The 12587-nt window shown below is 41.2% G+C and overlaps 1 protein-coding gene across 1 annotated transcript in view; it reads right to left on the bottom strand.

Annotated features, from left to right (window-relative positions):
* The window catches only part of grin2bb (glutamate receptor, ionotropic, N-methyl D-aspartate 2B, genome duplicate b), an 80488-nt gene that overhangs the window by 18313 nt on the left and 49588 nt on the right, over positions 1-12587 (bottom strand). Inside the window, exons 9-11 of the mRNA XM_035535037.1 lie at positions 6765-6879; positions 6246-6454; positions 1162-1333 (exon numbers count right to left, since the gene is read on the bottom strand). Of these exons, the coding sequence (XP_035390930.1) occupies positions 1162-1333; positions 6246-6454; positions 6765-6879 (496 nt within the window). The remainder of the gene's footprint in view (positions 1-1161; positions 1334-6245; positions 6455-6764; positions 6880-12587) is intronic.

Here is a 12587-nt window from a genome sequence, read left to right as displayed (position 1 = left end):
TCTCTCTCTCTCTCTCTCTCTCTCTCTCTCTCTCTCTCTCTCTCTCTCTCTCTCTCTCTCTCTCTCTCTCAGCACTTTTCACCTCACCTTTTCAGAAATACTGTGACAATACCAAGCCAAAAATCACTGCCTTCATGTTCTTTTGTTCAAGATAGAAAAGTACCATCTTAAATAAAAGAGTATCTACTACTGCACTTATGTACCATTTTAAATAAAAGAGTATCCACTACTGCAATTAAGTACCTTCTTAAATAAAACAGTATCCACTACTGCACATAAGGACCATTTTAAATAAAAGAGTATCCACTACTACACTTAAGTACCAACTTAAATCATGAGCTCTTCAGGCCTTCACAAATGTGATTGGCAGCAGTACATGTCTGTACACCAGTGCACTGCATAATTTGCCCTTAGATGGAGCTGTGCAAAACATGCTGCTCACCTCATCTCAAATAAAGTGTGCTGACAGCTATCTCAGTGTGAATACTGAAGTGGCATGCCTGAGCCGCTCTGGTATTACCTGAAGGAATTGCAGAGTGCGCTGGGTAACGATGGGTGCTTGATAATGGCAGTCTTACTGCAAGGGGACTGAAGAGTCCAATAGGTGTAAGGCAAAATGTGCTTACGCAGCAAACAGACTGCAGTTTTTTAATCAGCTTTATCAGGTCCTTCAATAACCATATGAGCACATCACAGGGAAAGGAGGAGTGAGCAAATAGTTTCAGCAGCATGGGAGGAACATGGAGCAAAGTCAATATAAAATCACATTTTAAAACGAAACAGCTGTATTCCCTTAAAACCCCTTTCCAGTCAGGGTGTGTCACATAAGTCTCCCATCCAGTTGCAATGTACAGGAAACCGACCAGACGGAATACCCATTTATCCACAGTGAACCCCTCTCTCAATGATATGGGAAGGCCCTAGAACAGTTTATTTAGACTCTTTATCATATGTTAAGGCTCTAGAACAGTTTATTCAGACTCAATGATATGGGAATGCCCTAGAACAGTTTATTCAGACTCTCTATCATATGTTAAGGCTCTAGAACAGTTTATTCAGACTGTCATATGGGAAGGCTCTAGAATGGTTTATTCAGACCCTCTATGATACGGGAAGGCTATACAACTGTTAGTTCAGACTCTTCTGTAAGCCGCCGCCCACCTCGCCAACCATGCCGTTCCACGTTCCATTGATCTTTTTGCCATGCTTCCCGTTGGTCACCAGGTAGAGGTCATAGGTGAACTTGACCGACTTGGCGATCTTCTTGAGGATGTCTATACAGAAGCCCTTACAGCAGCGCTTGATATAAATCCCAGAATCTCCAGTTTGGTTTCTGAGAGAAGAAGGAAAGAAGGCATACATGTAGAAGACAACAGGAAAGAGTCAAACGTTCAGGACATGCCAGTTTCCTTTGGGCTGTTAACCATGAGCAATGAGACAAGTTATTCAATCAAATTACTTTAAAGATAACAGCGACTCACAGAATAATCGTAGTTGGGACACTGAGCTGAGAGTTGTGCTCAGAGTGGCTTTTGCATTAACCAATAACGAGATCACTTAACTGGGTCAAGCTGGGGTTAAGTGCCTTGCTTAAGGTCACAGTCGTGGGTAAAACATTTCATCTATTTTATATGGGACCAGATGCCTTTTAGGTCTATGGTTCATAACTAACTGCTGGGTTACCTATATCCCAGAAAACCTCTGGTTAAACATCACACACACACACACACACACACACACACACACACACACACACACACACATATATATATATATATATATATATATGTTTTTTTTTTTTTACCCCCAACTTGAGAATTAATCCGCATAGTTAAAGGAGCAAAAACAAGCAAATGTATCAATAAATTACAAAATATTAACATATACAGTATTGTCAATAATATTCAACTGTTCTTATCCGTTGTGCCTATTCTAGTCAATGATAGCCAGGATAGCAACAATGAATAATCTCACTGAAAAAGGCTAAGAAAAAAGATTAATGTCTGTATTTAGCAATGATAATGAAAATGACAACTGATTGTTGCTGACATGCAAAAAAGATTTAAAATTACATTCGCTGATAACTCAGTTTTAAGTTAAAGGAACGCAAAAGAACCCAATCTCCATTAAAGTGATAGTTCACCGATCCTGCAATACACATCAGCTTTTCATTCAGCCAGAACACAGCACTACAGATCTTCAGTGAAAACAGGAGGACAAATGGCTACCACTTTACATGGAGATTATGCTTATAAAGAGTTTATGAATGGGTTAAAATTATCTTATTAATGGTCATTAATTTAGTTTATTAATGGGCAAGAGTAACCTGTTGCTTGTCAAATAGTAGGCCCACTATTAAACTTCAGTCCATGCTGGTCATTTACTGGTTAATTACTTTGTCAGCCTTCATAGTGACCAGTGAGTAAATCTAACCACCAACAGTCAGAAATAATAATCTGGCACAGAGTAACATACAAACAGACAAAACTTACGCTATTGGTTAATGGGTCTTTTTTTGTTTCTATGTGTTACAGATGCTTATTATTTATTTTTACAGTGATTATGACCTAACTAAAAACCATTAACTAATTTGAACTCATTTTAAGCATTCATAAACTATTTATTAGGGCAGCCTTATCGAACAGTGGAAAATGGCATTTGAGTCATTAACGTTGGGCTATCAGTAGGCTTTGAGTACTCCCAAAGTTGGACAACTTTTTGTGATATCTAGAGAAGACAGATGACTAATTTCTAAATGAGGCCATTATGGCTGCAGTGTAACATTAAGATGGGAGCAGAACATGTAAATCAGCTGTAGTCCTCCCTTCTCCTAGAAATTTGTGTGTTTTTATTTTCATTGTGTTCAAGCAATGGCAGAAATCAAGTACTGTTTTTGTGAATAGTGCAAAATTGTCAAGGACTGCATAACAAACCCCACGGCTCTTTTTCAGTGACTGTGGCCATGTCTGAAATAATGTATTTCCATGCTTTACATTTTTTAGTATGACTGAATGATTAGTATGTTCACACTGCAAAATGGTCATAATGTAGTACACTTAAAAGAAACTGGATGGCTGCATGTGTGATTTATGAATAGGTTCTTATTTCCATTTTCTCTACATATGTATAAAGTAAATTAAAACATGCCAGTTTGGCTAGTTCATATTTTAATGATAGTCAAGTTATGCATTGGCTAGCTTACCCAATGTCATATGAATGCGTCATAGCCTTTAAATGCATTTAAATAGTATTTAACCATACTCTATATTATATAAACATATGTACTATATTTAACCATATAGTTGCATTTGCTTGTACTTCAGAGATTAGTGTGCTGTAAATACTCTGATGAACACAGCATAGCAGACAGTTCCGGATATAGCCTGTGTCTGTGGATTATGTAGCTCACTATATGCACTCAAAAATAAACACGCCCCTTCGGGGAAACTGGGGTGTTTCCTGTGAGTGTTTATATAGGTGGCTGACACACTGTGCTGTGGATGTTTTCACAGGTTAAGCTTATGAAGCCTTCAGTGAGAATAAATATTTGTATATCTCTTTCTGTGCTGGGGCTAGTTGTACCATTCTTGACTGATTAGTTGTTAGACCACCTGAACATTTGGACTAAATAGCAATAAATCACCCTTTTAATTTGCTGTATTTAGTAGCAGCATCACCTGACAGCTAAGTATATTACTTAATTAGAAACTAATTATTTTTGCTTTATTTCCCAGTCAGCTCTCACTGGCAATTATGAAAATAGCATCAACACAAAACTAACAAAATTTGGTGAATAATACATTCAAACATATACCTATACTTATCAGCGAGAAATGCATATTAGATGCTTATGTCTTAAGCTATACAGCAAAATATTTTTTAAACTGGGTCCTACATGGCTTACAGTGGCTACGGCTATCTGTTCTAACCCTGCACAATGCCACCCGGCTGAACAGGATTGACAGAAATACCATATTGCAATTATCTCCATGCATATTGCGATTACAATATGTTACCATCACGTATTGATGAACCCTTTGACTTTAAAAAGTTAAATATTATTTTAACCATTTTTTTAACATTTGCTGTACATTTCCATTCCAAACAAGTGTTTTTTTTTTTTTGTTGTTGTTGTTGTTTTTTGTTTTTGTTTTTTGTTTTTTTACAACTTGTTAAATCAGCTGGTCTGTCAAGCAACTCCTGCTACACAAACCTGTCGCCACTTCAGCCCTTTGTGGACAAGACTGCTTAAGGCAGGCCCGTCACATTAATCACTGAATAGTGTTAGGGAAACCTAATCATGCTTTTTACTGCATGTCAGTAAAAAACATATTGCTTCGCAACATTAAAACGAGCCCCTGGGGAAATATGGTTAGCTAAGCTACAAGCTACGCTGCAGAAATATCTTGTACTCTGAAGCTACACCAGGTGTTACTGAATGAGCGACTGATAAAGATTTGGAAGGGAAAAATGACAAATGGTACACAATCATGTGATGTCCATACTTTCAGGTTTATATTCATGCATGACACGAACAGGAATATTGAAGATAATTGGGTAACAAAATTGAAACCGTGTTTACTAATGATGTGAGGGAAGAGGTAATGATGTTCTTAGCAGTAGGTGCATTATGATGCAACACTGGAGGCTTTCCTCCTGAGCCAATCATGAACCATGTCTTCACAAAGTCTAAGATCATAATGGGATGACCAGTGATTGGCCTGACCTCGACCTATAGCACTGACTTCATTAACATGAGCAACCCCTGTTTGTGGAGCACAAGCTCAAGGTTTTCATGGACTCTCAAACACTTTTAAGCTGATATGCTGAAAATTGTCAAAGACTTGTACTTCACTGTAAAAACAGCTTCACTATTCTGCATGTTTTCCAGAATTAGCTTTGCTGCCACCATGCTGCAGAGATCTGTAGTTAAACTAAGGGCTTATTCTCCAAACCTGCCAATACACAAAAAAACTTAAAGTCTATATTTAGCTATGTCATAAGATATCAGTTCTATGCAATGCTTCAGTTAAGCGACACATATACAGAATCAGTCCTACTAGATAGAAAACACAGTACAGTTATACAATGATAAGACCAAGAAGCATAAACACTTTGACCACGCTATTTTCTTCTACTTCTCCAAGGTCCAGATTCTGTGCTCATTACACCAGGGTACATTAGGATCTAAGTTGTTTCCAGATGGCATCCTTTTATCATAAACATCACCATGTGGAGTAGCAGGGTATAATTATGTCTTTTATGTGCCTCTCTACGCCTGTTAGCGAGCTTTAGATGCAACCACCGTTCCTCCTCCCTGAGGCAGTTTCTTGTCTCCTGTGGCACGATTCCATCATGATTTTTGACGCACTTCCCCTCGACACCGGGGACGAGTGAAATAACGATATGACGTCGTGAGAAATTAGGCTGTGATATGCTTTTCAAACATTTTGTGGATATTATCAGGAGCTGAATAAAACAGAGCAGCTGTGTTTCATAAATAAGGAGAGATTTAGACCAATTTTAGAGAGTTTGTTAACAATCACTGGTGTTCACAAAATCACAAAAACTGCGTAGTTACAAAATGCATAGTAACAAATTGCTGGCTACTGAAGCATAATGATACTGTGCCATTGTGCCAGTGTTAGTTTAAACATTTAATTATCCATAGTTAATATTTCAATATATTTGAATTTATAGTTTTTTGTTATAGTATTTATTTATTTATAGTATTGATTATTCTTTATAGTATTTATTATTTTAATATTCTTTTTAAAACTGAAAACTACTGTTTTACTGTCATTTTTTGCTCATTTATTTTCCATTACGTCAGTTAAATGTCATATATACCCTGCCTTTTGAGAATCCTGATATGTTTTTGCCATGTTGACCAGCTCTAACTGATGCAGTAACAATTCGACTTTCTGTAACTGGTACACATGCAACTGACACACATACAACTGCATTCACATCTGCCAGATGACTCAAATTACTTTAAAAAAAACATATTAAAGCTTAGACAAAGTGTAAATTACATTAAAACCACACCGTTTTAATCTAGTATAAGCAGTAAAAAAAAGGTCTGACAAAAAGTGACACCTTTTTAACTGTCTGAATGTGACTCTATGTAACACGTGGAGAGTGTGCAAGCATTAGTGAAGTAGGTCGATGAGCCTCTCGCTGGGCTCCGTGTAACATGTGGAGAGTGTGCGTGTATTAGTGAAGTAGGTGGATGAGCCTCTCACTGGGCTTTGAGCTGCTTTCTGCAGGGCACTGTGTTCCTCATGCATGTGCCGCTGAGGGGGTCCACGTCCTCGACGATGACAAACGGAGCCTCCTCCAGAGTGACGATCGACAGGTGGTCGTCCTGCCTCTCCTCAGCATCCGAGTAGAGCTCAAAGCGCGGCCACACGTGATACTTCATAGTAAGGGAGCCATTCTCCCATTTGCCCACCTGGGCAGGGAGGAAAGAGAGAGAGAGAGAGAGAGAGAGAGAGAGAGAGAGAGAGAGAGAGAGAGAGAGAGAGAGAGAGAGAGAGAGAGAGAGAGAGAGAGAGAGAGAGAGAGAGAGAGAGAGAGAGAGAAATATAAGGCTGGCATCAGATTAATGTGCTCTAAATTTGAGTACGGCTGAATAGCAGGAATTCAGGAAGCGGTAAGGCACAGACAGGGATGGGGCTGATTATGCCACCAAGGATGTGGGGTTTTGTGGATAGATGCATCAGAGATCCAGGGGGAGGAGAGTAAGTGAGAGACACACTTACTCTGTCCCACTGCCTTTCCTTATCTAGCAAAATAATAACCAGCTTGGGGTGCATCTGATATCCATCCTCACTGAAGGAGAGATTTCGCCCCTCAAATGTCACGTTCATGAGGTATCTGGGGAGAGAAAGCATATAATATAAAAAAAAATTAAAAATCCCAGAAAATCTCAGATAAGCCGGACACAACTGAAAAGGACTGAGGTTTTAGAATCCCGTTGTAATTACTCTACATTTGTCAGCCCTGCTGTGGAGCTGAAACGTATTACTGAAAGCGTGTCATGTAGAAAACATATTTAAGCAGTAAAAAGCGTAAAGCACCATATGTTGCTTTCAGTCTACAGGTGTGCTTTTGCTGTGTACACACAGGTCTCCACTACAGAGAGGGAGAGAAAGAGAGAGAGAGAGAGAGAGAGAGAGAGAGAGAGAGAGAGATGGTGCACCAGGTCCAGGGGCCATGACAGAGTGGACAGTCAGGAGAAACTGCAACAGCCCCCTCCCAGTCAACCCGTCATTATTTCTGCCTTGACATGAGCTAGAAGGTAATGCACATTACCAAAAAGACCAGAAATAGAGTTAGTTACATTAGCTTGAATCAGTTAGGTATAATCACCCTCCCTTTCTATGTGGTTGTACAGTGCTGAGGCACTTGGACAGCGATTGCGAATCAGTCCGTCACTAGGTGTGTGTGTGTGTGTGTGTGTGTGTGTGTGTGTGCCCTGGAGTGTTCAGGGACACAGATTTTCACTGGTGTGTTGGTATCGCAGTATGTGTGTCAACAAGTTTCTGCCATTGCCAGTGAAAACTCCTCTCCTTACCTTACTCCCATCCCCCCACCACACACACACAAACACAGAAACACACACAACCCGTTCTCAATCTGTAGGCTGCCATTGCCATGACAACGCTCAGCCACAGAAAAACGACTCATCGCGCAAGAAATAACTATTCAACACGGGAGACACGAAAAACAGAGAGAAAGCGAGAGACAGAGACAGCATAGAGTATGTGAGTGTAGCAAGAGCCCTCATTTATGGTAGCAGTCATAGTGTCTTAGCCCCATTGCTCAAATAACAGCGAGAGGTGATTTTCAGCCTTCTACACCACCTGGGTAACAGGCTGGGGTTACCTAAGCACATAAACAATGGCACAAAGGTAAAGGCCCTGGCAAGGTGCAATTGACTGCTGACTGCAGTGTACGTGTGTGCACACGCGAGTGCTATGATTGATATGCATGTATCATGATTTGAGAGAGGGGTGAGAGAATGAGGGAGAGAGAAAGACTCACTGGCATATGAAATGTGTTACCATGGCGCCCACAACCACAGTGATTTCCTAGCAATCTGCTGTGTTGCCATGGGAACAATAATCTCACCAAAGAGAGAGAGAGAGAGAGAGAGAGAGAGAGTGTGTCTTTCTTACCCAGACTGTTGCCCCCACACCCCTCCATCTGTCCCCCTTTCTCCAACTCTCTCTGTGTCTCTCATCCATCCCTTTTACACTTGTAATTAGGGACATGATTCAGAAGTACCCAATAAATCTCTTTCTCTGTAAATATAGACAGATCAATAGAGCAGCATGATAGGATGGTGTATGTAGAATTACCCTTTCACACTGCTCTGAGCTCAGTCCTACAGTTTCCTTTATAATGGCTAAGTTCATGTGCTGGATAGGGAAACGTTTCCTAGCTTAACTAAAACGTTTATATGTACATTTAGCTGCTGTATACATAGACTCCATCATCTGGTTCTGTGATCAACGTTTTCCTCATAGGTGCCAATCTGAAAGTATCAGGCAGCAGGGCTGTTCTCCTACGTTCACACATTCTGCCAACTGAAGATCGCTGAACTTGAGTGTAATTGCAACCTGCGAACCGCAGTTGTATTTATTTGATTATTTATATGAACTGGTATATTGTGTAGTTGGGCATAAGTGATCCTGTAGCCTCAAAGTCTCCCGTGAAGGTGTGTTGTGCTTTCTCATAAACATATGAAGCCCAATACTATTACTTCTTCCTTTAAGTAAAGGGATGGTGAAGACCTAATAATACCCTCCAGCACTGGTTCATTTCTTTTCTCTGCTATTGTTTTCCATGCATCATCGGTAAGACTGCGTCACTAGTTTGAACAGATTTAGAATGAGTTGGCTGCAAGGTGGCATTGTGATATCACTGCAGTTGGCCAGCTAATCAGGATTTAGGTATAATTTCTGCACCAATGAAAGGAGATATATGACAGCACAGCTGTGGTGCCAGATCCTTCTTTGGTGCTCACAGGCCTGTGTGTGTCTGTGTGTGTGTGTGTGTGTGTGTGTGTGTGTGTGTGTGTGTGTGGCCCCACAGGCCTCCCTGGGGAGACAGTGTGGCAACCGACCGAGCCGACACTCGCTAAACTGTCCGTAAATTATTTATTAATCTACAATTAATATACACATCACAAGCCACTGTAATTAAAAATATATACACCAGCATGCAGGCATACTCCAGAGACGGAAGGACAGACAGCCACTTCTGATCCATGTTTTTTGAGCTTCTTGTAGAAAACGTGGATTATTCGCTTTTAGGTATGCCGCACTAGCCCGGCATCACGTGACCTCGCGTGTGATGCAGTACACGGGCTGACGGCAGGCCAGGCTGCTCCCGACAGTGCCAGACTCGTCTTCCAGCTGACGCTGCCCAACCGCAACAGACGTGAAGGCAGACCAACGTGAACATGAATGACGACAGGTGCGCCGCTGAAGCCGAGGGGTCACGGACGAAAACGCACACGCACACGCACATATACATCCGCACAGGGGATGGACAGCAAGGCGGAGACACAAGGAGAGGCACGCATGGGTAAGACATAACGGGCAGATGGAGAAAGGAGTTGGGAGCAGAACAAACACCAAAAAGACAAACGCTGGGGGCATACAGACAAATTCACACAAACACACAGAAGAACACTTAAGCCCCATTCAATCCTTCTCTCTCCCTCCCCATCTCGTGTTCACACACGAGAGCCTGGTGTCTTCTGTCACCACTCCCAAGACCACAGATATATGCCAATCCCGTCAGATCTACAAGAGTGCATGCAGAATGACAAAAACGGAATCAGAGAAAGTCAGCCCCATTGTCCATGTTGCCGTGGACGCGGGCTGTTACTAGTGTCAGACTCGAGTGGGTTTTTTTAAAGCCCACCTGATTTTTTTTTACATTCATCACTTCATAAAGTGACTTGGTGAAACAGTGCTTCCTCATAGACGTTACACATTGTGTCTGTTGCAATAAGCACAACTGCGCAGCTCTGGACATCGGGCTGGTTGGCTGTGCTACATTTGAGTTAAATGTTACTTATCTATATACTTCCAGCAGGATTCATGTGAAGAGCGTTTACAAAGCGGGATTACTGTTACATTTGGAGCCATCGGCACACCTTGTTGTCCTACTGACTGCAGACTGAAAGGGTACTGTCAGAAAATGACAAGCGACAGCTGGAACAGCTCTGGAAGACACATACATGTCACTAAATTGATTTGTTTGGGCATCACAAAGGTGCTCATGAACACTTTCCTACCTATGTAATATCATGCAATGTTAGGTGATATACTGTAATATAACATAAAACACAATGTGAATTGCCGTTAAGCAGGGACCTAATTTGTTTTTCTTATTACAAGAAAGTTATGTGTGACTAATGCATTCCATACATGAGTGAAGCACCAATTGCCAATAACAGGGTTTTTGGCATTCAGTACTTCACTTGTAATATTTAATACAGCATGTCCAAACCACGGTCACCTACTATGAACATGAATATCTTCCTCCCGAGCTTTCTGAATGCAGCACGGAGCACCGTAATTACACCATCAGATGATGCGTCAGAGTTTGTTAACATGCGTCTGCCACATACATTAGATGTAGCTCCACACAATCCCACGTTTAGCATGTGTTTTAGATATTTTAGAGGGTTTATTCTGGGAGGTGAGTGGGGGTGCAGGGGAAGCGTATGTACACACTGTTGTGTGTTTAAAAGTACAGCTTCCTCTGTCTACGCTCCCCACACAAGCCAGACAACAGAGTCCCCTCGCTCCAGAGCCTGCTACGACAGAAAAGCCTCAAACAAGCAACTGCTTTTGTGAGTTTAAAGATACACAGAGGCAGACAGTGAGACAGGGAGAGAGAGAGAGAGAGAGAGAGAGAGAGAGAGAGAGAGATGGAGTGAAAGAGAATGAAAGGGAGAGGGAGTGAAAGAGAAAGAGTATGACAGCCTTGTGAGGGCAAAGGAATGAGAGTACGAAATGAAAGACAGAGAAGGAGACTAAGAAAAGCGAGGGATGAGAGAAACAGAGAAGAGCCCGAGGAAACCAGAGAAGCTGAGAGACGGTGCACGAGTAAATCCAGAGGAAAGAGTGAGAGAAAAAGCCAAGCAAAACAGAGGAAGTGGAGAGTGGGGACAAAAAAACCCAAAAGAACCCAGAAAAGTAAAAAGATAAAAGGACAGAGGGAAAGAAAGACAGAGAAAGTGGAGTAAAGGAGACGGATGGGTTAGAAAGGCCGAGAAGAGAGGAGAGAGAGCTAACGTGAGGGAGTGCGGCTGAGAGGAGGTCCATCTCCACACCGGCTCCGTCGCCAGCCTATTACTGACCCGCCGCCACTTCAAACGGCCCGGCTAGGAGCCAGGCTCAAGAAGCCCAAATGCTAATTAATAATTAGCGATCAATGCCCCCTCCGCACCAGGTGTCAAGTACCAAAAACAAAGTGGAGGAAAATTGCTTGACTGAAAGGTGGGTTGTTTTTTTTCCCACACCGTGATTGAAATCGTGGGTGTTTGTAAGATCACAAAAGCCAACATAATAAGCAGACACATCGCGTGCTGTCAGAATGTCAAATGAGAAAGTGGGAACTCTCCCCCTCCATCTCTCTCTCTTGTCATCCATTATTGTTAAAATCTTGTCATTACACTCTTCTGCTGCCACAATCATTCAAAATATTTGAATCTAATTTAAAAAAAAAAAAAAAAAAAAAAAACACCATAGCATTACATAAAATCATGCTGAAAATCAAGATTCTGCATTTGTCGAGGTATGTTTGTCTCATCTTACCATGAGAAAACATGCACCAAAATATATTTTCAACAAGTTTTAACAATAGTTTTAGCAACTAGTTGTGGATGTTTTAATTTTTCACAAGTACTTGCACAAAACATGAGATGTTTTAAAAACCCATGTAGTCAGAATTTTAAAAACACCTATACATTGCAATGCAGTGCTTGAATCCAAACGCGCCATCAGGAACATGGAGAAAAAAGGAAGAAAAGCTCTCATGCCCCCCAAGAGGTTCAAAGCAGAGGTGGGCAGTTCAGCTTCAGAAAGTAAAATTCAACCCCAGGACTTGGCCCAGCTGCCTAGACTTGCTAATTAGCTCAGGCCTGTTTCTGGAATTAATTAGTGAATTCGAATGGGTGATACAAAATCACTGCAAGATTTTTACTTTTTGACCTTTTTTGAACTTTGAGTGTTTTTGAAGAAAGTTAGTGCTAAGTGCCACAGTTTAAATGATCTTCACAAATCTACTCAGGTCATGTAACGAGAGTCATGCCATTTATAGCAGCTTATTTCTACAAGGTCTTTACTAAGGACCCTGGCCAAAGCATTTTGCTTTTGTCAAAGGCATAAAATGGCCATGAATGGTGAATTATTTTTTAACAAATGACCTGACTAGAGGCAAACCATTTACAAAATAAAAACTTTAGTCTTAGCAGAACCTTAGCAAACCGTTGCTATTCCATCACTAAATGGACAAGCTGCAGACATCCGTACATTCCACACCATCACAAATTCATATTA

Source organism: Electrophorus electricus, chromosome 16, assembly GCF_013358815.1.
Source record: "Electrophorus electricus isolate fEleEle1 chromosome 16, fEleEle1.pri, whole genome shotgun sequence".
Classification (NCBI taxonomy): Eukaryota; Metazoa; Chordata; class Actinopteri; order Gymnotiformes; family Gymnotidae; genus Electrophorus; species Electrophorus electricus.
This window is presented reverse-complemented; position numbering and strand designations above follow the sequence as displayed.